At 37.7% G+C, this 27,921-nt stretch overlaps 1 protein-coding gene across 9 annotated transcripts; it reads left to right on the forward strand.

Annotated features, from left to right (window-relative positions):
- The first annotated feature begins 30 nt into the window (after positions 1–30).
- FAM210A (family with sequence similarity 210 member A) lies at positions 31–27,716 on the forward strand. Of its 9 annotated transcripts, none has more exons than XM_053206713.1 (7): positions 60–250; positions 2,306–2,474; positions 4,163–4,238; positions 4,981–5,150; positions 16,790–17,276; positions 22,636–22,747; positions 26,792–27,716. In XM_053206713.1, exons 5-7 carry the CDS (start codon positions 16,822–16,824, stop codon positions 27,023–27,025), a joined length of 801 nt encoding a protein of 266 aa, XP_053062688.1. In that variant the 5' UTR covers positions 60–250; positions 2,306–2,474; positions 4,163–4,238; positions 4,981–5,150; positions 16,790–16,821; the 3' UTR covers positions 27,026–27,716. The 9 variants fall into 9 exon arrangements, with proteins under 9 accessions (XP_026924200.1, XP_053062688.1, XP_053062689.1 ...); XM_053206714.1 differs by having other exon boundaries at positions 2,377–2,474; XM_015077561.3 differs by lacking the exon at positions 4,981–5,150.
- The last annotated feature ends 205 nt before the right edge of the window (positions 27,717–27,921 follow it).

A 27,921-nucleotide genomic window follows, 5' to 3' on the forward strand; every position in this document is an offset into this window, starting at 1 on the left:
GTGGGGGTCAGCTGTGGGACGCGCGGAGCGGCTCGGGCAGTGGCGAGCACGTTGTTAGTGGGCGCGGCTGGCGGGCCCCGGGGGGGCGCGGCGGGGCGGGAGCGGCGAGAGTCTGCCTGACCCGGGTGGGTTCCGGCATCTTGACCCACGTTTGGTCAGGTCACTCTCCTGAGTGACACCGCCGTGGCGTCAGAGGAGCTGTCTTTCGGCCTGTGCGGCGGGAAACGCGGTGGCCTCAACGTCCTAAGAGGTAGCCCGGGCCCAAGACCTGAAAAGAACTGCGGGAGGGGTCGAGAGGGCACCTTCAATTCGGTGCATGTTAGGGAAAAGACCTGGGGCGTGACTCCAACACCAGCCCGGCGCCCACCGCTCCTCGGGCCGTGCCGGGAAACCGCCTGCAGGGCCAGGGTCCTGCACACTCTCCTGCCCACAAGCCCTGGCGGCCGAAAGAGATCACCCCCGCCCTTCTCTGTTAGGCCCCTGGCTCGGCAAATCCGGTTTGGGGATAGTTTTTCAGCTTTGTGCTTTGTTAACCCTTTGCCCTCTGTTCTTCCCTTCGTCAGAAGACGGCTGAGGGAGGGGCCTGGGAGCCGCCGCTCTTGGAGTTACTTTAAAAAGGAGCAACGTCTTAGGGACTGGCAGGTCGTTCCCTACCGCTGTATTTGGGAAGACCTGCCATACCTCCCGCTGAGGAGGCCATTCTCATCTGTCAGATTCTGGAGCGGGGGCAGCCCATCCCTATTCTTGAGAAACATTGTGGTGTTATTCTGTGTTGGTTGGACTTTGGTATGGGATAGTTGGGGGAGAAAACTCACTTTGGCCATCCCCTCACGCTTCCACTGGAGAGCCCAAGGCACCCACTGTACTGAAACTTGGGATTTCCATAGTTCAGGTCTTTCAACCAGGGACTTGGGGTCAAAACTGTATCTGAACTAAAGTTACTGATGGCGTGCACATTTTAACGTTGTTGTGCCTCAGCACTCCCATCTTAGGGGTATAAAAACGTGATTAGATTTACAGTTCATCTTGAATTCTTTACCAAAATTGATCCCTTTAAAAACAACTTTGAAAACGTATTTTACTGGCCTGCCTTGTCAGTAGGTAGTTACATTGAGACTTTGCATTGGGGGTGGCAACATTGCAGCATGTACTTTCCAATCCAGTCACTTCTAAATTGTGGGCATTAACCTTTTTTTGAGGTTGTTGACCCTCTATAAACTTTGGACCAAGAATGAGGCCTATTTTTAACAAATGAGAATGAGCCTTCAATTTCAGATGACTGTGCTTGTATTTTTAATTGTACGGAGTGAGCTGTTTTGAGAATTAACTTCAGTTCCTGAATGTTGAGAACTGCAAAGGTATAGGTCCTAGGGATTGAATGTACTATGTACATATCCATGCATTAAAACTAGGCGATCATATGGCCATATTTACTGGTTCTGATGCTAAAATTTCTTGAGATAATTGCTGTTGTAATTTTAGGGAAAATGAATCTAATTTTGACTTTTTAAGAAATTTTTTCATTAAATTAAAAACCTCTTAAATATGTGTGCATGCAAACTCCACCATGAATTGATGTCATGCATGAGATACAGAGATCACATTTTGTAAACTTTATAAAACTTAACTGAAAGTCAGTAAATTGAGAATAGAGGAAGAACGCTTGAATGTAGTTGTAGTGGAAGGAGTGAATGGCCCAGACAAAAATGTTTTAAAAGTTACTATTGTTGTTATTTTCCCCCATTATTGCCTGAGTAATGTCTGATTTTCTGAAATTTGAATTAATAATAGCAAATATTTTGGTATTTTCTGTGTGCCAGAGTAAGTGCTTTACATATTTGAACTCATTTAATTCTTACATAATCCAGTGGGGTAGTTGCTATGATTTATTTTATTTATTTTTTTTATAGATGAGGGTTAAGTAACTTGGCCAAGGTCATGAAGCTAGGAAGTAATAAACTAGGATTTGGACCCAGGCAAGCTGGTTCCAGAGACCAGAAGCTGTGCTAACAATGAAACCCTGCCTGCTAGAAGGCCAGGCTCAGAACTAGAAGTTGGCTGGCACATAATGGATTTTCAGAAAATTTCTTGATTCTTCCCAATGCTTGGGTTATTATATTCAGAGAGAAAATAACTCGATAAAGACATTACTTGCTAAAATGTGAGCTCCCAACAAGGCAAGGATCATCATTTTGTTCAGTGATTTAACCTAAGTGCCTTGAACAGTGCCTGGCATACTTGGGTGATGATTGAATGAGTGAATTACCAAGAAAAGTTTTGTAAAAATCCTTTTTTTTTTTTAAAGGACATACAAGATTTATTTCAATTCATTTATAAGACTTCTTTATGCACTGTTTTGATTATTTGGCTCATTAGTCATCCAGCCTGCTTTGGATTTCTCCTGGTTTGGATTATACTTTTGTCAGTGAAAGGAAATGGACTAGTAACTTGCAAGTTTTCTGGTCAAAGTAAAGGTAAGCAACAGATTCAGTAGATACCATCCCTCTTTTTAAGTCATTAGTTTCCAAAATGACAGCTCTCAGAAGTATAATTTTAAAGTGTGATTTCTGTTGTGTAGTTGAAGATCACATTTTTGAAACATAAAAAAATTGTAAATGTTGATACAATCTTATAGCTTCCTAAAGATGATGGTATTCTTTGAGGTGGGAGAGAATTGGTTTATGGAAGTTTTGTTTCTCCAGTCTTGGAGGAAGGACTGTTCCTCCAGTACACTTGCCAAAGCGTTCCTGCTGAAATTTTACTGCATTTTTGGAGCACATAAGATATTCTTGTTCAAAAGATTTTTGGTATAGTTGAAAGTAAGATTTGGTTGAAAAATGTAAGTTTATTATGTGTGATGTTAATTTTATATGTCAACTTGACTAGGCTATACCACCTAGTTATTTAATCAAGCACTAATCTGTGTGTTATTATGATGGTATTTTAAAGATCTGGTTAACATCTGCAATCAATTTACTTTAAGTAAAGGAGATTACCCTCAATAATGTGGATGGGCCTCATCCAATCAATTGAAGACCTGACTTTTTTTTTTAACGTTTATTTATTTTTGAGAGAAGAAAGAGAGAGAGAGAGAGGGAAAATGAGTGGGGGAGGGGCAGAGAGAGAGGGAGACACAGAATCTGAAGCAGGCTGCAGGCTCTAAGCTATCAGCCCAGAGCCTGACACAGTGCCTGAACCCACAAACCATGAGATCATGACCTGAGCTGAAGTCGGACACTTAACCGACTGAGCCACCGAGGCGCCCCGAAGACCTGAATTTTAAACCGAAGTGTCTCAAGAAGAAAAAATTCTTCCTGAAGACTACAGCATTGATTTCTGCCAATTTCCAACCTGCCAATCTATCCAACACATTTTAGAGTTGTTAGCCCCCACAATTTTGTGAGCCAATCCTAAAATAAATATTTATGTATTTAGATAAATAATAATAGATTTCTAATAGAAATGTCTATCTAAATACAGATAAATCTAAAGATAGATAGAGATGTATGTATAAATTTTTTCTCTTGGTTCTGTATCTCTGGAGAAACTTGCCTGATTCAAATTTTGGTGCTGAGAGTGGTTCTAGAGAAGCAGATTCTTGAAGATGAGTTTTCTGAATTGGTTATGATGTTCCTGGAATGACATTTCTAATCTAATTAGATTTAAAGGCACTAATAAGTGAAAAGGGCACTGATAGCCCATAGTGTGATGTGACAACAGAAATATGCGAAACCCAGAACATCACCATCCTTTGCAAGTATTTATACAAGATAAGGATGGGATGATCACATATTTGATGACTTAAAACATTTTTGTCAAATTAACAAGTACAATGAGACTGGTTGCCGACTGCTGGCTACTAACTGTGCTGGGGAAAGGGAAAAGAAAAGGATGAACTCAGGTCTTCAGATTCCCAGCTCAGACTCTACATAAATAACCTGAAATTTTTTATATCTGCCTTAAAGAAACTTATCTCCTGTAATTGCAGAGCTGAGATTGCTGAAAACCAAACCCAAAGTCTCATCCTGCAAAGTGGCTGAATTACAATGTATAGCAGAGTATCCGCTATTAAAATGAGGGCATTGATTGAGAAGGAATGTAATCCTTAAATTTGGAATGGGGTACTGAACGCCTAATTTTAATCCCTTGTCTTTGCCCGTAGAAGCAGTCCTTCCACTCCTCTTTGAAGAATTTAACCTTGCTTTGTGGGAAGTCCCTGTAATGGTACCTTCCCTGAGGTAATTGCCCTGCAAGACAACTGATTCTCCTCAGGAACTACCCCTACCACCCTTCTTTGTTTCTAGACCTATAAGTAGACTCCCAAGTCCCCGCAGGCCCTCAAGGGGAAGCTTCAAAGTGTGTCCCAGAACAAGGTGTGCTGCACTCTAAAAACCACATGATTTATTTTGACTTATACATGTAGAAATCTGGGGGATTTTTGTGGGAATGGATATTAAAGGTGGGGGATAATGGTGGAAGGAACATAAAGTTGGACAGGGCCAAATTTATTGATAATAGGGACCACTAAGCAAAGATTCTGGATTCACTGTTGTAGCCTTAGGGGTTTGGTTGGTTGGCTGAAGCATGGACAAAAGGTGACTCCCCCCCCCCCCCCCACCGCCAAATGAAGTTAAAATACCAGACCTGCCTTGCTATATTACAGAGAAATGGATCCAGAGGCCTAGGGAGATTGGAATGGTAAGGTGTCTTAATCATGTAATAACAACTCACCCGCTCTGGGAGGGTCTAGAAGAGATACCTTTCACCATGAAAGTGAGAAATAAATTGGTGAGGAGAACCCCAGCATCCATGAAGAACTGTGGGATTGCTCCTCTCTGTGGGTCAAGAATTCTAGCAGAAACTGCTGCCAATGAACTAGGGATCCTTAAATACAGTGAGGATAATTGGAAATTGGGCAGATATTACAGAGAGACCTATTTTCTTTCTTTTAAAATTTTTTTTAATGTTTATTTTTGAGAGAGAGAGAGAGCGCACGCACGAACAGGGAGGGGCAGAGAGAGAGGGAGACCAGAATCCAAAGCAGGCTCCAGGCTCCAAGCTGTCAGCACAGAGCCTGATGTGGGGCTCGAACTCACCGTGAGATCATGACCTGAGCTGAAGTCGGACGCTCAACTGACTGAGCCACCCAGGTGCCCTGAGAGACCTATTTTCTTAATGGCATATCTATATGTTGAAGGAAAGAAGCCAGAGGAGAGGGCGGTTGAAGTACATAGGAAGGAGAATAGCAGTAAAAAAAATATAAAGAAAATGTGGTTGAGTGGAGTCCTGGAAAAGACAGGAAGAAGTTAGATTTGGAACATGGTGGAGAGCTGAGATAGTTCCTTTTCTGAGGAAGTTAATGGATTCTGAGTTGGGTGTTAATGTAGTTAACTTTAAAAGGGGGAAGGCTGAAGTTGAGAAAATTCATTCCTAATAACTTTGGCTTGTTTTTAAAGGGAAGGTGGGATAGTTTTGTGTTTCTTGTGGGACCATTAGGTAGTAAACACAATAAATAAGTAAATTATATAGGATGTTAGAAGGTAAGTGCTGTGAGAAAAGAAACAAATAGAGCAAGATAAGGAAGATTGGGACGTTGGGAAGGAGGGGAAGATTGGAGGTGGTGTTGCAATTTTAAATAGGATGGTTAGACTTCATTAAGTGGATACCATTTGAAGAGAGTCTTGTACTGGCGTGCCTGGGTGGCCCAGTTGGTTAAGCATCTGACTCAGGTCATCATCTCACAGTTTGTGAATTTAAGCACCTGGCTCTGCACTGACAGTGTGGATCCTGCTTGGGATTTTCTCTGTCTCTCTCTCTCTCTCTCTCTCTCTCTCTCTCTCTCTCTGCTTGTGTGCAAGCAGGTTTTGTCTCTCAAAAATAAGTAAACATTAAAAAAAGAAAGAATGACTTGTAGAAGTGAAGGAATTAGCCATGCAGACATCTGGAGAAAGACTATTCCAAGCAGAAGGAACAGCTAATGCAAAGTTCTCTTTTTAAGAGAATTTAAAAATACTCTTTTTAACGTGTTGGAAGAGCTGTAAGGGTGGCCACCGTGGCTGGAGCAGAGTGAGAAGACAGAGTGGGTGATGCATTCAGAGAGGGAAGGGAAGGAGATTATGTGAGGCAAAAGTACTTATGCCTTTATTGTAAGAGAAATTGTAGAATTTTAATTTAATTTAATAGGAGAGATGATTGTATCTTTTCTATGTTATGAGGCTGAAAATAACGTATAAGAGGCTTGAAGAGATTGGGAAAGGTGTGGAATGGTCACTGAGAGGAAAGGGAAAGGGAAGCTGATTGGATCAGGAACCATTGTGGATTGTCACACAACATTCAGAGCCTTTCTCTGAGATCAGGTAATTTACCCTCAGTGTATGCTGGTACTAATCTACTCAGTTGCGTGATTTATGTTAGTGCTCAGCTATTGAGATGTAGTTGTAGGAAGAACAGATAGTTGGACTAGTTCCAGATTAGATTTTGTGGGCTGGTATTACAGATGGACAGAGTAGTAATTCAAGTAATGCACTATAGAATTGAAGCTGGGTAAAGACTTCTGAGTGAAACCTGGAGGAGCTGTTACATTTGAAAGAAAAAAGGAGGTAGGGTGGGGTAAGGCCTTGGAACTAGAATCCAGAAGGTAAGGGAGTGAACGCTCAAAGTAGAGGCTGCAGAGGGTGGGATAGTGTAGTTTCAGGATTTCAGTTGTGGGGCAATATCAGATAATTTCAAGGTGGAATGCATTGCTAAAGAAGCTGGGATTTTGCATGGGTCGTCCAAATGGAGTAATGGTAAAAGTTTAGATGAAGGAAGAATACAAACTTGATTTGGCTGGGTTGACAGATGAGAAGGTAAAGAAGGAAAACTAGAACTAATTATTGTTACAGCATGCTAAATGCTAGATGCTTAACATATTGTATCTCATTTCATTGTCATAAATACCGTATGATAAAAGTGTAATTAACCCCATTTTAGGGATAAGGAAAAAAACTAAGTAAAGTAATGCCAGAAAAGTTGGAACTCAGATCTTTCTGATTGCAAAGCCTACTTTTTTCCCATTGCAATGGGATAACACCTGCCAGCCCAGAAAAGAAGGGAGTAGAAGTGGAACCATGTGGATTCTGGACCAGTGTTAGGATTACAGATCACCATGGTTTGCCTTGTGAAATTTAGATCCTCTGTAAAGACATAAAGATATAAACATTTTATGTAAATGAATATATTTACATGGTAATTTTGGAAAAAATCACTGATTTTCTATACAAATGATACATTTCACATTTAACACTGCTCTGGAAATCAATTATTAATGAAATTCTTTAGGAATTCACTAGGCGGCATGATTTAACTCTTCTTGAAAGTTAAGAATTTAACAATGGCTCCATCATTACCACAGCTTGTATATGTCACTCAGTTCTGGTATTAGAAAGCTCAAAAGCAGAATAGGTTGAAGGAGGTGGATTTTATAATATAAATTAAATTGAAGGCATCAAATGCATTAAGGAGGAGGAGAGTAACAGCCCAGAAAATACTACAAATAAACTTGCATGCTTTTACTTTTTCTAAGCATCAGTCAAGGTGTGATTAAGACAAGAAATTGAAATGAACAAATTAGAATATTAATCTATTGAAAGAAGCAAATTTGAGTGTCCTCCTGTTTGATAGTAATTGAGAGGGTTTGTATAACTAGAGGCAATTCTTTTCCTATCCCTTTTGTTATGTTTCAGCTTGATGAGTTCTACAATTGATCCCTTCCTCATACCTATTCTTCAGGTTAAAGCTGTACTAAATATGAGTTGTATCTGGCAAGGCCACATAGTGTACTTAAAAAAAAAAAAGTTAATGGGTTTTATTTTTTAGAGAAGTTTAGGTTTGTAGAAACATGGAACACAGATAATAACAGAGAATTCCCATATTATCTAACCCTACCCCCACAGTTTCCCCTATATCTTGTAGTAGTGTGGCACATTTGTTAGAATTGAAGTACTAACTGAAGTCCACAGTTTGCATTAGGGTTCACTCTTTGTTGTACAATTATTTATGTAAGTTTTGACAAATGTATAATGACATTTATCCACCACTACGGGGTCATATAGAATATTTTGCTGCCTAAAAGGGCCCTATGCTCCACCTAATTATCTTTTCCCTCTCTCACTGTGCAGCCTCTGAAACCACTGCTGTTATTTTTTTGTTTAATTTTTTTTTAAGTTTTATTTATTTATTTTTGAGAGAGAGACAGAGAGAGTGATTGGGGGAGGGGCAGAGAGAGGGAGAGAGAGAATCCCAAGCAAGCTCTGTGCTGTCAGCAATGAAACACGGGTTTCAACCTGAGCCGAAACCAAGAGTCGGACTCTTAACCAGCTGAGCCACCCAGGTGCCCCTGAAACCACTGCTGTTCTTACTGTCTCTGTAGTTTTGTCTTTTCCAGAATGTGTTAGAGTTGGAATCATATAGTATATAGCCTTTCAGACTGACTTCTTTCACTAGGCAACATGATTCCTCCGTGTCGTTTAATGGCTTCGCAGCTTCATAGCTCATTTCTTTTTATCAGTAAATAATAGTCTGTTGTTTGGAGGTACTCAGCATGCTTATCCATTCACCTAATCAAAGACTTCTTGGTTGTTTCCAGTTTGGGGCAATTATTGATAAAGCTGCTATTAATGTTTGTGTGGGAGGTTTTTCTGTAGACATAACTTCTCAACTTATTTGGGTAAGTACCTAGGAGTGCTATTGCTGGATCATACGGTAAGCCTATGTTTAGCTTTCTTTGAAGCTGCCAAACTGTTTTCCAAAATGCCTATGCCATTTTGCATTCCCACCAGCACATTCCCTACACATTCTCACAAACATTTGGTGTTTGTTAGTGTTTTGAATACTAGTTATTCTAATAGGTGTGTAGTGGTATCTCATTACTGTTTTAATTTGCAACTTCCTAGTGACAAATGATGTTGAACATCTATTTTTTAATTGGCGTACAATTGGCATATAAGATATTAATTTTAGTTGTAGAACATAATGACTCGATATTTGTATATATTGCAAAATGAGCACCACAGTAAGTCTGTTTAACATCCATTGCCATATATGTCTTCCTTCCCAGGCTCTGGCAACCACTAATTTGTTCTCTATATGAGTTCAGATTTCTTCTTTTTTCTTTTAAGATTCTACACATAAGTGAGATCACATAGTATTTTTCTTCCTCTAGAGTTCATAATACATTTTTATCTCATCTAAGTCCATATTCAAATGATACTATAATACTTCATGTGTAGTTACATGTGCCTTACTGTGGAGTGTTATCATAGGGTATTCTCAATTCCTTGTGACAACGCTATCTTTCATTTCACTTATGTGCTATTAATCACCTAACGTATTAGTAGTATGACTTTAAACAGTTATCTTCTACATCAATTAATAATAAAAAAGATTTTGCCTTTGTTGATTCCTTCTCAGTCAATCTTTTTTTTATGTAGATCCAAATTTCCATGTTGTTTCCTTCTTGAAGGTCAAGTGTATTGGCGATGAATTCCCTCCGTTTTTTTTATTTGATAAAATAATTGATTTCTTTTCCATTTTGATGGATAATTTTGCTGCATACAGAATTCTACTTTGATAATTTTTCTGAATGCACTTTAAATATTCACTTTACTCTCTTTTGTGCCTGGTTTCTGATGAGGTGTTGGCTCTAACTTTATTCCTGCTCCCCTCTAGGTAAGGTCCACCCCCCACCCCCAATTCTTTTAAGATTTTCTCTTTGTCTTTAATTTTCTGCAACTGGAATATGATATGCCCAGATAGGGATTTTAGATATTTATCCTACTTGATTCTCAGAGCTTCCTGGACCTGTGGTTTGGTGTTTGTTAGTAATTTTGGTCAATTCTCATGTATTATTACTTCAGATATTTCTTTTACTTCTTTCTTTGTTCTTCTGGCATTCCTACCATGTGTATGTTACAACTTCTGAAGTTGTCCCATATGCTTGGATGTTTTGTTCTGGTATTTTTGTATGTGTCTTGGTATGGGGAAAAGGGTGCATTTTTTTTTTTTCTCTTTGCATTTCAGTTTAGCAAGTTTCTATTGACATCCCTTCAGGTTCACTGATTCTTTCCTTGGGTATGTGGATTATAAATCCACCAGGAATTCATTAAAGGCATTCTTCATTTCTGTTACAGTGTATTTGTTTTGTAACATTTCCTTTTGATGCTTTGAATTTCCACTTCGCTTATATTGTATGTTGTTTACTTTTCCCATTCAAGCTCTTAACATATTATAGTTATTAACTGCTCAAAACTGTCCAAATTGAAGATGCTACATTGATTTTAGAAGTCATTTATTAGAGATAAATTGAGTCTTTTAAAAACTGACAGATTGTTGACATTCATGGAATTGAATTAGTTGAACACCCACTGGATGCCACGTTTTGCACTAGTCCCTCTCACTATTGGGAATCAAGACAAACTCCTCACTCTCCAGGAACTTAAAGTCCACAGAGAAAAAGAAGATTCCAATATCTACCTTTTCAGTGCAATTTTCTGTGTAGTTTGTGGGGTTCAGGGACTTCAGAAGGAATTAGTGCTGTGCTGTGACTTGCAGGAAAATGGTAGTTAGAAGAAGTAAACCATTTTTTTTAATGTTTATTTACTTTTGAGAGAGAGACAGAGTGTGAGCAGGGGAGGGGCAGAGAGAGAAACACAGAATCCAAAGCAGGATCCAGGCTCAGCTGTCAGCACAGAGCCCGATACGGGGCTCGAACCAGTGAACCATGAGATCATGACCTGAGCTGAAGTTGGATGCCTAACTGACTGAGCCACCCACGTGCCCCAAAGTAGAACCATTCTTTATAGAGGATTTGTCTACTTTGTGATTTTGTTTTCATAAGGCATCTGTGACAGTGCCCTGTGGGCTGGAGGACTTGAAACAAGCCAGAAGACTATTCCTCCCACTCCTGCTTTAACCTGAGCAACTTTGCTTTGATTTATTTATTTTTATTGAACTTCCAAGTAAGATTTTGTTTGACAAGAGTTTTTTGAATTCACACAATAGAAAACTAAATCTTGCTATTGGAATTTTTTTCAACTGTCTTTTTAGTTAGCGTGTTGTTTGGTATATAAAAATGGAATATAAATTACTTAATTCCTTTTGCACTCAGTTGTATTTCTAGTGCTGTTTGAATGTTTTAGTGTTCCAGGTTGTGAGGAACAGAAACATGTTCATATAATCTTAAGCAGTGTGGGTTTGGTTAGGATACAGAGGGAGTAAAGGAATCTCATGAACTAATTCATTTGCCTCATGGAACTGGAATTTGAGGATATAGCTTCTCTAGAATTTCAACAGCATTCTAACATTTGTGCTTTCTCAATGGCATTTGTTCCAATCCATTCTTTCTTCTCTGTCATTCCTTTAACTTGGCTTCTCTTTTTTTGGTTCCCACTGCTTCCTTATACTTTTACTCCTTTCTTTTCCTTTCTTTCTTTCTTTCTCTCGTTCTTTCTTTCTTCCTTTCTTTCTTTCTCTCTCTTTTTTTCTTTCTTTCTTTTGTTCTTTCTTTCTTTCTTTCTTGAGCATGGTTGACATACAATGTTACATTAGTTTCAGGTGTACAAGGTAGTGATTTGACAATTCTATACATTATGCTGGGCTCCCGTAAGTGTAGCTACCATCTGTCACCGTACAACACTATTAATGTATCATTGACTGTATTCCTTATGCTGTGTCTTTTATTCCCATGACTTATTCATCCTGAAACTGGAAGCTTTACTCTTTGCCACTATGTCTTCATCTTCTCTTTGCCTCAGAATTGCTACATGAGAGACCGGACTTTCAGACATGTATATTACTGCTGCTTCATGCCTGGTCTTGAGCCTATCCCTAAGAGACTGGATATTATTGGTTTGATTAGTACAGTTTCATATAGTTTTTCAAGTTTTGTGCCAGAGCCATCCTAGGCAACTGTTTTCGTTTATCCTGTATAATCCCTGTTCAGCTCAGGCACTGATCCTTAGGCTGTTTTCACTGTGAATAAGGGCAACAGACTATCTTGTTTACTTATAATAATAACTTGTAACATTTTATGAGCACTTGCTACATGCTAGTCATTTTCTGAACATTTTTACATTTATTTTCATCTCATAACCTTATGAAGAAGGTGCTATTATTAACCCCATGTTACAAATTGGAAACCAGGGCACAAGGGGGCTAATTAACTTGTTTATTAGTAGATAGTTTATAGTTATAGTGTTTTCAGGATGTGAACTTGGGCAGTCTGACCTCTTGGATACTCTCAGTTGTTAAACTCTACTGCCTGCTCACAAAAATTAAGTCATGACAGAATCAGTATCGCTACCATACAGGGTAGGATTGTATACTGAGAATTAGGCACCAGTAATCATATGCCATTCACTTGTAGTGTTAACAGCTTAATGACATAATTCTAAGGTGGAAAAGGATAGTCATAACAAGCAGTGTAATCGTGTCACTTTTCTTGGGTCCTGTAATGCATTTCATCATTTATTTCTATAACTGAAGCATAAGCAGTTTAGAATACTTCCTCATCTATAGATGTGAGAATTTCATATCTAGGGGTAGGAAATAACAGGCAGCTTTTGTTATATGCTAAGTCTCATGATTTAAAAAATGTATTACTGAAATTACTGTATTTCATTGGAAGAAATTCAAATTTAAGTTGTTCATCACTCCAGGTTCTGCATTTATATCTGAAATAGAGTCCTGTTAGTTCACAGCTTCTTCAGGCCACTCATCCACTTGTCCAGATATAACTGATTTGATCTGAGTAGTGTTTATGAGGAGTAGCACTTCCATCATTGACCGATAACCGAAAACTTTTATCTTTAACTGAAAAGATGAACAGACTAATAAAATCCAGAAATGGAAACTGCCAGTGGGCTGAGGCCATTATACACAGGTGCTTGCTGTGAGACAAGATAACTCCTACCTTGCTTTGGTTTTATTGTTCCTGAAGCCTGTTCATTCCAGGATATGTATGATACTACTCAGTCTGTACTTGCCCTCTACTTTTACTTGCATTCATCTGAAGTAGGTTTGTTCCTTGAAATCTAATGAGTCTTACTGTGTATGTCGTCGGTATTGTGATCACTTTGGAAGTCTAGAGCTGTACTGTCAAATATGGTAGCTATTACCCATATGTTGCCATTTAATTTAAATTAATTTTAATTTTTGTTTTTAATTTAAAAGTTAATTTTAAGGTAAAAGTTAACTTCTTGGGGGGCACCTGGGTGGCTCAGTCAGTTAGGTGTCTGACTCTTGATTTAGGTTCAGATCCTAGTCTTGCAGTTTGTGGTTTTGAGCCCCACTTTGGGCTCTGCACTGACAGTGCGGACCCTACTTGGGATTCTCTCCCTCTTCCCTTGTCTCTCTGCCCCTCCCCTGCTCTCTCTCAAAAATAAATAAACTTTTTAAAAAAGGTTAATTTCTTGGGCCCTGTATTTCCTTAGGGCACTTTTATCATGTGTCTTACATGTCTTAGTTTACTGAAAATTGGCACTGTTTCTTTCTTCTGGAAGTGGCCATATAGCTTAGTGACTAAGTTTGAATCCCAGCTCCTCCACTCACCAGTTGAATGATATTTCCTCTGTGCTTTAGTGTCCTCAAATATGAAAAGATGACAATAGTCCCTCCTTCATAGGATTGTTATGAGGATAATCTGAGTTAATACATGTAAAGTGTTTATAAAACTCCTACCACATATTAGGGGCTCAAAAATATCTTGATGATGATGATGATGATGACGGCAACAATAATGGATGATACCTTTGCCACCATGTTGCCTCTTGTCACTGAAGCCATTTGCTGGGCCTAGAGAAATGATCCCCAAATTCATACTGTCAGGTGTGAACTGGCAGTAGGAGATTCTGATTTGTTAGGTCTAGATGGAGACCAGGAATCTGGTTTTTCAGATTACCTCTCCTTTCCTTCAGTATCCCCACCCTGCCATGATTCTAATATGTAGCCAGTTTTAGAAACCACTAGTCCAAAGGTTGGCTTCTAAGGGAACATTACAGGGGTGACTCTTAAAAATGTGATGCTAAGTGAAAGAAGCCAGTCACAAGAGACCACATAATATAATTCCATTTATATGAAATTTCCAGAATACACAAATATAGAGAGACAGAAAATAGATTAATAGTTGCAGGGGCTGGGATGGGGAGGAAATGGTGAGTGACTGTTCGTGGGTATGGGGTTTCTTTTTGGGGTGATGAAAATGTTCTAAACAGATTGTGAGGATGGTTTCACAATTGTGAATATACTAAAATTTCTTGAATTCTACACCTTAAATGAGCATGAGAATTGTATCTCAATAAAGATGTGTGTTTTTTTTTAATGGGCAATAAGAAGTGGGATAGGAAAAAAATATTCTTTAGGAGGGAGTAGTTAGGGAAACCAGGGAAAAGGGTACAAACTGGAAGCTTGGAAAGAGGCTTTTTAAAAATCTTTTTTTTCTTTGGGGCTCCTGGGTGGCTCAGTCGGTTAAGCTTTGAGTTTGTCTCAGGTCATGATCTTGCAGTTTGTAGGTCCAGTCCTGCATTGGGCTCTGTGCTGACAGCCCATGCCATCAGCCCAGAGCCTGGAGCCTGTCGGATTCTGTGTCTCCCTCTCTCTCTGCTCCACCCCCACTCGTGCTTCTCTCTCTCTCTCTCTCTCTCTCTCTCTCTCTCTCTCTTTCAAAAATAAATAAACACTAAAAAAAATTTAGGGGTGCCTGGGTGGCTCAGTCGGTTAAGCATCTGGCTCTTGGTTTCGGCTCAGGTCATGATCTCATGGTTTCGTGAGTTTGAGCCCTGCACTGGGCTCTGTGCTGGCAGCGTAGAGCCTGCTTGAGATTCTCTGCCCTTCCTCCACTCTGTCTCTGTCTCTCTCAAATAAAATAAAATAAAACTTAAAAAATAAAACTACTTTATAAAAAAAATTTTTTAATCTTTTTTTTCTTTTATTCACAAACACACAATAATCTGATTATCTGAAAGTTAGTCTGGGAACTTGAACTCCTGGAAAACAGCCTTGTAAAGGAAGTAGATTTAAAAGCAAAACAAAGTCTTTGAGTTCAGAAAACACCACTAAAGCCACAGACAGGAATGATTCAAAGATAATGGTGCTGGAGAAAATCCTCAAATCCAACAAAAGTAAAGACCAAAAAAACATAGTAAAATATTCAAAAGGAATTTTTTTGTGTGTGAAAAATGAAGCCATACATATATTTGACAAATTTTACGTTATAATTCCACCTGAGCTAATTCTTAGACTAAATGATCAGTTGATGCTTTTCACCTTTGGAATAGGCATAGCATAGATTTATAGAAAACAAAACAACTTAGGACAGAGACTGTAAGAAAGCACAATAAGACATCCTTAATGCTTGACTTTCACAACAAATAATAAGTCAATTTCATAAAAGTAATTAAGGACTTAATCATTTTTCTCTGTGGTCTTTCTTAGTCATTTAATATTTAAGTCATTATTTGAAGCACCTATTATCATCCCTGTAGTTTTTTATTGTTAACTGGTCTGATTCTTCAGATTGTTACTTGTCATTGACTTTGCTTTTCATTGCAGTTATCTTCAGTATCCCCTTTAAAGGTTTCCTGGGAGCCTATTTTCAGATATGCAGTTTCATTTCATAATTTATTTACATTATGTTGTTGGATTATCAGCGAGAGCCTAATAGAAGCTGATGTTAATTTTTAATTAGGGATGAGTCAGGAGATTATATGGGGACAATTCATTAGTGGATATTTTTATATAATGATAGACAGCTTTGTACCCCAGATAACAGATATTCATGTGAAATGGAGTATCTGTATTTATTGGAGTGCTAACTCAAATACTGTTGACTTATTTAGTGTACAGTTTAAAAAATAAGATCAGTTATTCACAATGTAGTAGAAGTAGTAAGATTGCTGGTGTGGGTTCAGGGTGGAGATTAGTGGTCAGGTGACACTCCCTGATATTAAGGGAAGGGAACTAATTTGCTGTATAGTAATGCATATTGTAATTCTGTTTAACCAGTGGGAGAATCTATGTCTAGAGAAGCTAAGTAATTTGCTCAAAATAATAATACTGTTAACTCAGTTGTGTCTATCATATTCCAAAGTCTATATTCTTTTAAAATTACATTATACTGTCTTTCTGACAAAAAGTTTTAGACATCTGGAAACTATCTCCTCGTCGGCGAAAGCAATTAATTTAGTCCAAAGGGATTATAGAATAAATGGTACTTGTATCAACTATTTATCAGACCTTAACAGTTGTAATAACTTACATGATGCTTGTTCACTTACAAAAGCACTTTTACATCAGAAATTTCATGTAATTTCTATAACAACCCTGTGAAGTAATCCTCATTTTACTAGTGAATTTAGACTTAAAATGTCAAGGGCGATTGAATAGAATTATGTCCCCACAACATGAGGGCCCAGATTTTTGTTTCTAGATCTTATGATTTTTCCATTATACTACACAGCTTCTTTGTAGAAAAACAGAAGTCCTACAAACATCCCTTTTGTAGCAATAAGATAACCTCAAAACATTATCCTCTGTGATGTCTGCTGGACTAGTTTACTATATCCTATTTAAATGATGTATTTTAGCAATGTTTTAAAATTGTGATATGTTAGAACTATGTACCTTAACATTAATTTCTGTGGATTTGGTAGCAGTGTCTGTCCTTTATTTCCTAATAGTTAATTTATTTTTAAGTGGATTGGTTTAAAATGGAAATCTATGTATAGTCTTAATTTTTTTTATCTGGTCTCTGTAGAAGCCGAAATCCACTAATCACCGTTCTTCAAAATGCAATGGAATGTATCAAGGTCTATATTCCGACTGGCACATAGGACATGCATGGAACCACACTGTCAAAACATAAAGGGACAATTACTTTTGTATAAAGCTGAATCCAGAGTAGTTTTGGTACAGGGCCCTCAAAAACAATGGCTGCACTTATCAGCTGTCCAATGTGTTGCAAAGGAAAAGAAGCCATTTACTGCTCATCCACCCCAACCAGGGGTCCTTCACCATCAACAGTGGGAGCAAGATATTTTATCCAAGAGGGTTATATCATCCAATGCCACATCCCCAGGAACTCCTTCGGAAAGAAAGGAAGAGCCTGATCCTTTACAAGACAAATCTATTAGTCTTTATCAGCGATTTAAGAAAACATTTAGACAATATGGAAAAGTTTTGATTCCAGTACATCTAATAACTTCTGGTGTTTGGTTTGGAACATTTTATTATGCAGCCATAAAGTAAGTTTTTGCTTGGTTGAGCACCTTTCCCTGTTTTATCAGAATGTTAATCTTCTTAATTGTACTAATGAAAGCCTTAAATAGTTTTAATGCTTTAATGTCTTTAACTGATGACTGTTTGTCATAGCTGTTTTTGATATTTTCTTAGCTAAATTTGCTTTGTGTGTATAACAGGCATTATACTAACATTTTAAACGGTATCATCTCATTTAATTCTCATAACTATATGAAGCAGGTAGTGTAATTATTCCCATTTTATTAATGAAATTAAACAATAGTAAGTCAAAATAACTTAGCTTTTCCCAAAATATTTTGGTGGCTTATTTCAGAGCCCGTGCTCTTATGCTCATCTGTCAATGTAAGAGAGTTCAGAAATTTGGCAGCACCATGAGTTCTATACTTCTGTATTTCTTGAAGTTTTCATGAATATAAAAAAATTACGTATTATTTTGCCTTATGTATGATTTTGGTGGGAAGTTAATATGATATTTTTGCCAAAACCTGGCTAATACCTGTTGCAGATACAAAAATAAACAAATTGCAGACTTATGTTTTAGTGTTACCCACATCTGATAAATGTCAAGGTAAGTCTTTTGTTTTAATCAGAAGTTAATTTGTTGTATACTTAAAACTAAGAGTGTAGATCTTGTGTTAGGTGTTCTTACCACCACTAAAATAAACTTTTAAAAATAGTTAATTTGGTGGGCCTAGCCTGTAGGTATTGTAAAACACAAAATTTCTAAATGTGCTTTTCTTGTTAAATATAAATATTCTTCCTTTCTTTTAAGGTAAGTTATTTATGGTGTTTTAGGAGCAGGAGCACACATTGAAACAGATCTCAATGATTTCCAGTTTGTTTTTGCCACTAGTAACCAAAGCATTTTGATGCGTGTGTGCCTGTTCTTTGAACGTACTGTGTGGGCTTTTCTTGTAGTGGCCTGGGCTATAAGAGCTGAAGGAGCTCACCATCCTGAGGGCAATGAAATGGCCCGATGTTGTACACTACTTTGACATTTTAGTAAAATCTCCTATGGCTCTAGAATTATTTTATTCTTTCTAAAAGTCCACTGATATTCAATATTTGGTTTTATTTAATGGTTTGATATTAAGGTATTAATAGAATATGTCATTTTGGGGACAAAGTTATTTTTTACAAACTAAAAGATACTGAAGACTACTTTTGGAAAACACAGGATTAGAGGTGTTTCTTTACAAAAGTTCTAAAAGGGTTTTTTACCTTGTGTAGTTGATGCTGTTCTGATTCTCTTTACATCTTTCTCTCCATTATCTTCCTAATATTCAATTATATCCTTCTTCATCATGTATTATTATCCTTTATAGAAGATACTTATATGTCTACTTAATGGAATTATCTTTCTCATTAATGACATTTTTATGAACGTGTGTAATATTTATGGAAGTCTTCAAAACTGCCCTTGGTTTAAATCATGTACCATTTTGAGTAAAAATTATTATAGGATTTAGCTGTATTTAATTAATGTGTACATATCAAATGTTCTTTTTTGAACTATTGAGGGTTTCCTGATGCAGTGCTCTGGAAAATGATATGAGTGATAGTTCTGTCCACCTTAGGTTGCCTTTTATAAGCATTTGGCCAGGAGGCCTTGGAGGGAGCAATTTATGTTTTTAATTAATTGAATATGAGGTCTCATTTGGACTGTTAAAAGGAGCACTTTTGTTCCTTTTCCTTTTCCTTACCTTCTTAAGTAAAAGAGTTCTATAACTGAAAAAGCAGACCCCAAGTAACCTAGTGATGTGAATAATTATGCTTAAGACTTTTTCAGTGTTGTCTGGCACTCAGGTGGTTGTGGTGACATTCTGTTGTTCCCTGTGTGTGCATTATCTTCTCCCTCTTTTTCTGCAGAATGGTTTGTATATAAACGTGGTGGTAAGAATATCCACTTTAAAGTCATGTCCCTTTATCCATCACAGTTTGCCTTTTGGCTGTTTGTCAGCATGGGACTGTGGTTGCCAGACCCACCACCACTGCACTGGTCCAGTTCTGTTCTACCATCACACAGTTAATTTCAATTTTGTAGGATGTGTTGCTTCCCAGAACAGTCCCTAATGTTTTTATTAAATCCTATGCCTTCAGAAAGTTGATTTCTTCTAAGTAACGATCTTATCACAGGTAATACTTACAAAATAAGGATTGAGGATATGTTCTAATGGCAGTGTATCTTTCACTGGGATGTGGTTTTATTACTAGATTGAAGTTGATTGTATTAAATATAGGTTTTCAATTCAACTGACGAGATTGGCTTTATTTTTTTTGTTGTAGCTGGGCAAATTCTCTGTTATTTGCTTATTACCTACTTAACTAGTAAAAGAAAGGGAAAAAATAGTTTGTAACTTGGAAGATGGGCATTTGACATCACACTGTGTTACTGACCAGTGTTTGTTTTAGTCACTCTGACAACTAGAATTATTACCGCTTTTCTAGACATCAGAGAACGAAATGCCATTCTGTATTTAGTTAACTCAGTGATAAAGATCTTAGGCTTCTGAAACATTTTATTTCAGGGAGATCTAAATTGTATATGTTAATAGATTTTACTTTAAGCTTTGTTGTCTGTTCTATCTGGCAAACCTTGCAGAGATCTTACATCTTCCAACCAGAAATGCTCTCTGATCAAATGTAGCTTTGTGAGGATGGTTTTGTCTGTAGGGCATCATAGTGAGGTGCCTTGTGTTTTAGGCCTTAAGTCTCTAAAGTTACAGATCCATTCTGAGGCAAAATCCTGCCTAATTTTCACTGCATTTTATATGTACTGTGAATGTGTTTATGCCCTTGCGTATTTCTTCATCAATTGAAACATCCATAAAGCTGGCAGTTTGTGAAGCACAGATTTCTGTCAGACCATGGAAACTTCCAAGTAAAAAGTGACAAGTAGATATTACTATTTAAATCAGTCCCTCATTAGTATTTCGTATACAGCAGTTCCAAAGAAAATGAGAGTTATTTTTATTCTTAAAATAATGAAATCATCAAATCAATATTTTAGAATTAAATAGAACCAAGTATTTACTTCTTAATTTTATAAAAGATACTTGTGCAAGGTGTCTGAGGTAATTATTGTTTGATCTTTATGATAGGTTTTTTTTTTCATCACTCAATTTTGTCTGATTTTTGGCCAAATCTTTGTCTTTTTTCCCCCTTCATGGTTGCTATTAAATAGGGAGATTGTACATACTGGGCTAGGAAATGATTAATTAAATAATTTTATAATTGTATTGGTTCTAGAATATATAATTAGCATATTCTGGTGCATTGTGACTTGATTCGATCCACAGAATAGCTAAGTCCTTGTAGTACTAAGTCTTGCTTTAAGTGGGATTCTGTCATTATCTAAGAAAGAGATTTGAAAAGGAACTGATGGTGGAGAAAGAAGAAACCAGATTGGACTTAGAGTCGACTTCATAAAACTTTTTAAAGATTCCTTCAGTTATCTGCTTTCCTCTTATAGATGATAGGTAATTTTCCTTGATGGTCAGCCATATGTTCTTGAGAGTAGTCCCTGATTTTGTAGTATTATAGTGAAGTCATAGAGGGATAACAACTTTCCCCCAATTAATTAATCTTTTTAAATATTTATTTTTGAGAGAGAGTGCAAACAAAGGGGCAGAGAAAGTGGGAGACAGAAGATCTGAAGCGGGCTCTGTGCAGACAGCAGACAGCCTGATGTGGGCCTCAAACTCAGGAACTTCGAGATCATGACCTGAGCCAAAGTTGGATGCTTAACCAACTGAACCACCCAGATGCCCCAAATTATTATTATTTAAAAAAAATTTTTTTTAACGTTTATTCATTTTTGAGAGCCAGAGAGACAGAATGCGAGCAGGGGAGGAGCAGAGAGAGAGAGAGGAAGACACAGAATCCAAAGCAGGCTCCAGGCTCTGAGCTGTCAGCACAGAGCCCAATGCGGGGCTCAAACCCACAAACCATGAGATCATGACCTGAGCTGAAGTTGGACACTTAACCGACTGAGCCATCCAGGTGCCCCCAAATTGTTTTTTTAATATTAAGAATAAATTAGGATTTTGCTGGCTATTATATATTATACAGGATACAGCTATCCATGATAATAATGGATCTAGGCAATTCCCTTTCTTAATTACAAAAAGAAAGGATATCTATACAGTGGAACACACTGTGGAGCCTACCTTAACCAAGAGTCACAATACCAGCGATGGGACAAAGTGACATCATGTGGCTTCTGTTATGATGCACTGAGACAGACAGAATTAACTGTGCATTTTTCCTGTTGAAAAATGTTTAACCTGAATCTGATCAAGAGGAAAAAATCAGACAAATCCAAATTGAGGGATATTCTCCCATGCAACAGGCCTGGATGCTTCAAAAATCTCAGTGTCAAAAACTATCCTGCTGTCTTCAACAAAAAGTTCTGGGGAGTACTTCTAGAGAAAAGGAGACCAGAGAGAAATGACAAGATAGTGATTTAAAGGACATGCTGGGACAATTCAGGAAATTTTAATATTAAATAATATATTGTGTATCATTATATACTCATGTTATATGTTACATTTCCTGAATGTGATAATTATGTGCATGTAGGAAAGCACAGAACAAGAACCTTGTTCTGATTTAGGAGTCAAGGGTCACAATGTCTGTAAAACAACACACAGTGATAGAGCAAGAGTGTGAAAGAGCACACACCAGTATGCGAAATGTTGATAATCAGGGAAACTAAAAATAAATTAGAGCTTAACAGTTCATATTAGAGACTTTGCCTGCTGTCCCTCCCTCCAAAAATGTGTTGCAATTTATGGTAATTGCTTCTTCACCTGCCTTTTAAGCCTGCTAATAGAATAGAGGCATCCTTTTAGAATACCCATAGAATTATTTCTTCTTTGCATAATAACACAAGTAATACTGTAGTATTGCTTTTACAATAATAGTATAACCTGACATAAAATTTTAGAGGTGAAAAGCTTAGGTCTTGAAGTTTGAATTGGAGCTTTCTAAGAAAGTGGTATTTGATTGAGGAAACTAAAACCAGGTAAATAATTCTGGTCCTTTATTTCCTTTTAGATCACATAAAGCAATTAATTTAACTCAGCTAGATCCTTCTATTTTTTTTTTTAATGTGGTAATTAGGGATGACCATGTGCAGAAGCAAAGCAGAAGCCGCAAACAGATACAGTACAACACCGATGTTCTGTACGTGTTCTTATAGAGTGAAATCACAGTGCTTGATAATGCAGAAGTGACTTTTAAACAAAATTTGGTTTTGGTGTTTTCAGAAAATTTTTTGAAAATATTTATCCCTTTAAGTTTGTGTGTACATATATCTAAATTACTTTGTTTCTTTCTTAGAGGAGTGAATGTCGTTCCTTTTCTAGAACTCATTGGGTTACCTGACAGTATAGTAAACATTCTGAAAAATTCCCAGAGTGGAAATGCCCTAACAGCATATGCCTTGTTTAAGGTAAGTACAGTTGTAAATCAGTTGCTCTTCACACTTAACTAATGACCTGCTCAGTTCCTCATAAAACTCCATATTAGTTCTTTTGTAACTTAAAATACCAAATTTCATGTATGTCTAATGGCTACAGTTTAAAATGTTTTTTAAGTTTCAAAATTTTAAGTATGGGGCGCCTGGGTGGCTCAATCAGTTGAGTATCTGACCAGCTCAGGTCATGATCTCACAGTTCGTGAGTTCAAGCCCTGCGTCGGGCTCTGTGCTGACAGCTCAGAGTCTGGAGCCTGCTTCAGATTCTGTGTCTACCTCTCTCTCTCTGCTCTTCTCCTGCTCACATGCTGTCTGTCTCTCTCAAAAATAAATAAAGATTAAAAAAAATTTTTTTAATTAAAAATAAAAATTTTAAGTATAAATAAAATGATGGTTTAGGAAGAAGTGCCTTGAAAATAGGTAGATCATTCCTAACCTGTTGTGATCACACAAATGTGAAACAAATTTCCAGAAGTCATCTTTTTGACATTTCTCCCACTTACAGTATATTAATTTTCCTTATTCAGAGATCCACATGCCACCTGATTTTTAGTGATATTTAGCATTTATTTTTACAGTTTATAATAGTTCTTCTTAATAAGTAAAATAATAAAGTTTAGTTCAAATTGTTTTATGGGATAAACCTAGACTTAGTAGCATTACATATATTTCATTTTAGAAGTTTATAGTTTTTAATACCTGTTCTCTGGATTTGAGACAATGACATCTTTATAAATAGAGTTTCTATATCTATTGGTCTTTATTTTAGAAAAGGAGATTCATTGTGAATTGTGGAAATTAGCCATATTAATCTAATTTTTCTCAGTTGACAGTTAAGAAGTTCTATATGTCTTCATTCTAAGAAAGAAAACAAGTAGAAAACATTTGGAAACTAGATGTTACTTTAATTCTGTTGTATAAAAATGCTTAGAATTACGGTTTTATAGTAGTATAAGTATCATTGTTTTGTTCTGTCATCTTCATTAAAATCCTCTGAAATCTTGGGAGATTTCCTTTTTTATTGTAATTTTGACCAGAGGTCTAACATTTAATTGCTGAGTTTTTCAACATTGAAACTTATTAAATTCATAAATTATCAAGTTTCTAGTTATAATGGGTATGATTATTATTTCCTTAATTATAATAGCTCCTTATCCTGTGCTCCCATATTATGTGTGTTCATATCCTGGTCTGGTGTTAGGGTTTTTTTGCTTTTGTTTTTTTAATGTTTGGTTTCTCTATTTGATTTTAAGAGCCTAGAATTCAGAGTCATTTCTTCTTTCTCTTTGTTTTCGCTATGCCTGGTATTGTGCTTTGTTGGCACATTAGTGCTCAGTACGTGTTTGTAGGTTGGGATTTGAAACATGAACTTGTACATGTAGTTAGGTTAGTATCAGCAGTGTTTCTTCCCTCTCACTGTCCCTCTGAGGTGGGAAACGTGCAGGGGATTCTCCTGGGTATTTTCTGTAACCCACAGTTTCTCAGGTGGAGTAACAAAGACTGAGATTTATTGCTTCAATAAGGCAAAGCCCCTTTCAAAAAGAGGTGTGGCAAAGAGGAGAAAAACAACCTGTGTGTGACCTTCTGGTACTGACTGTGACACACTCCTCAGCCCGCTAGCACTGTCCTGAAAGTGCACCTTTGTTTGAATTGACAAAAATTTGTTGAGCCCATACTGTGTGCCAAGTGCCATTCTAGGTACTGGGAATAACTAATTCGATAAAATGGCACAAAGTACATGCCCTCATGGAACTTACATTCTAATAGTGGGTGGCGGTTAAGCAAAGAAAGTAAAGTTCTCACACACACACACACACACACACACACACACACACACACACACAGTGTTTAGATGATGGTAAATGCTCAGAAGAGAGAACAAACCAGCAAGAGAGGATGTGTTTGTGTTCGGGGTTTGTTTCTGGTTTTTGGTTTTGTTTTTTTTTTTTCAGAGGGATGGTTGCCAGAAGGTGAGGGAGTTAATCAGGCAGTTGTATGGGAGAAGAGCATTCAAGGAGGAGAAAGCCAAGTGCAAAGTCCTGAGGCTGCAGGATACCTGGCGTATTTGAGGGAACAGGGAGGAAGCCAGTGTGGCTGGGATGAGTGAACAGTAGAGAGGCAACAGAGGCCTTACAGGCCACTCTGGCTTTTACTCAGAGGAGATGGGAAGTCACTGGGCAATTTTGAGCATCTGACTTGTGTTTTAACAAAATCATTTTGGCTGCTGTATTGTCTGTATATATAGCAGGGCAAGTGCAGAAGCCCGGAGACCTAGCAAAGGAGGGTTTATTGCAGTGGTGTGTGCAAGAGCTGATAGAGGCTAGGACCCAGGTGGTAGCAGAAGAGGCACTAAGTAGTAGGTGGATTCTAGATATGTTTTGAAGGTGGAGCTGATGGAATTTTTTAATGGTTGAATGTAAATTATGCAAGAGAAAGGAGTCGAAGCTGTCTTACAGATGTTTGGCCTGAGCAACGTAAGAATAGAGTTGCCATTTCCTGAGATGCAGACAGCTTTAAGAGGAGCAGGTTTGGGGTGGGACCATTGAACACCATGAGATCAGTTTTGAATAAATGATATTTTGAGATCCTATTAGGCGTGCAGGCAGAAATGAGTAGGAGGTTGTATATACTGGAATTTAGGGAAAAGGCTCGGTCTGGAAATCTAAGAATCATTAATGTATAGATGGCACTACAGACATGAAACTGGAAAAGACTGCGAAGGGAGTGAGCGAGGCAGAGAAAAGGAGTGCAGGGACTGAATGCTGCCCCATAGTGCTCAGAGGTAGGCAACAGGAGGAGGAATGGACAGGTAGGACTGGAAAGTGGCAGCCTCTGAAGCTGAAGGAAACCAGGGAAGTGAGGGCATGGCAGCCAGTTGAGGGCATGCTCCAAGGTGTAGATGGGGGCAGGGGGCTATCTCCATTGGCTCTAATGGTTCACAGGCCTCTACAGTGACTATGATGAGAGGTGGAGGGTGAACGCTCGGTTAGAGTAAGTTCAAGAGAGAATGAAGAGGGAAGTTGGAGGTAGAGAACAGAGGTGGCTCCTTCAAAGAGTTTTGGTACTGAATTTTGACACGGAAGCCTCAGAATGTGATATAGACTCTCTCCACTTTTGTGTTGCTCTTTGACCAGTTTGTCTGCTTTTTAGCTTTAGTCCTTAAATCTCTGGTCAGAGTTAAACCTGTGTGTGCCTGCAACATATGTACCAACTACTTTTTTTGGCTTCCTGGAAGTTCCCAGTTGGGATTCCAGACCCAGGGTGCGTTGTAATGAGAAAGTAGCATAAGGCCTGGAAAAGTCAAAGGGATTTGGAAGTGAAACTAAACTAAATTCAGTAAAGAATAAACATTTGGCTCATGTTTGCCTCTCGCCCATTTGAAGTAGTTTGGTTCTGGTTTAGTTCTAGATGCACAGTCTATAAATTGGCAGGGTTTTTAAGGAACAGAAGCATTTGCATGTTTGTTGTTCGTAGTGGTCCTGAGCCATCTTTCTCATTTCCCAATGAGCATGTCCCCACGTTCACTAGCACATGGTTATAGGCCCCAGTGCTTCTATTGCAAATACTCTGTAATCCTTGGGGCGCCTGGGTGGCTCAGTTGGTTAAGTGTCTGACTTTGGCTCAGGTCATGATCTTTTGGTTCGTGGGCTTGAGCCTTGTGTCAGGCTCTGTGCTGACAGCTCAGAGCCTGGAGCCTGCTTCAGATTCTGTGTTTCCCTCTCTCTCTCTGCCCCTTACCTGCTCATACTCTGTCTATCAAAAATTAAAAAAATAAACATTAAAAAAATATTCTGTAATCTTTGGGTCAGTGCCTAAGTGACAGATATTTGTGAAATGCATTTACAGAAGAAGCATCCCTTGTTAGGAGGGTAAACCATGTGGGCTGTAACTATGTTGGCCTGATCAAGCAATAGAGTAATTTATGCTGTTTGGCTATTACTAAGAATTTTAATTTCAAATTGTTTTTGCTTAAGACGATAATCATGATTGGCTGTTGATCTGCCTGTATTTTCTCCTCAGATCGCAACACCTGCCCGATATACCGTGACTTTGGGAGGAACCTCCTTTACTGTGAAGTATTTGCGTAGTCGGGGCTACATGTCAACACCACCTCCTGTTAAGGAGTATCTGCAGGACAGGATGGAAGAGACCAAGGAGCTTCTCACAGAGAAAATGGAAGAAACAAAGGATAGACTCACTGAAAAATTACAGGAAACCAAAGAAAAAGTTTCTTTTAAGAAAAAAGTGAAATAGGGTGCCTTATATAACAAGTGACAGACAATTTCTGCACTTTAACCCTTTGGAGACTGCACAAAGATACATGTTCCTGATTATTTTTTTGATTAGCTGCCAAAATATACCAGTTCTCTGAGGGTTAAAGACCTAAGATACCTTTTTAAGGTTAAATATTACTAAAAAAATCAGTGTTCTTTTGGGAAAAAAAAATGAACCCAGGTTAGAATGAACATCAATACCATTAAGCAGTGGTTAATGTCTAATAAGTCAGATCTCTTTTTCAGGGTCTTCAGAATCATATTTGCTTTGTGTTTTGTTGCAACTATAATATATGCAATTGGGGCAGTTGACTCCTTGAATACCTGATGTGGCCCTAGACAGGATGTTAACACTGGGTTTTCATCTTTATGTTATACATTGAGCTTTTAACTATATTCATTTCTCAATGTGGAGACAAAACTATTATCAAAACTGCTAGTGAATAAGAGGATGTTTAGTGTTTCTGTAAACACAGTATATAACAGTTACACACCAGTTAAAATATACACTTAATATGAAGGAAGTTGAATAAAAATGGAGTCATACATGTGTAAATAAGATGTATTGGTTATATGTAAATGAAAAATTGAACCTTTGAAAATGATTTTTACCTGAAGCTTGTCATAATCAAATTTTTTAAAACAAATATAAATGGCCATATACACACCTAGAGCATAAATCTCTACTGTGAGTCATTTGTGTTCTCTCTCAACTTATCTTTCAGAGGAAAAGTGAAAATAATATTACCTTAAGTTTATTGTTGAAATCAAATATTCTTAAGCCATGACTCAAGTTTGTGGTTCTCAAGCAGATACAGGTGTGGGAGGAAGGAAAGTGCCATTAGGTTTGTCCCAGAGCTGAGTCACTCCCCCTGC

This window comes from Acinonyx jubatus, chromosome D3 (genome assembly GCF_027475565.1).
Source record: "Acinonyx jubatus isolate Ajub_Pintada_27869175 chromosome D3, VMU_Ajub_asm_v1.0, whole genome shotgun sequence".
Classification (NCBI taxonomy): Eukaryota; Metazoa; Chordata; class Mammalia; order Carnivora; family Felidae; genus Acinonyx; species Acinonyx jubatus.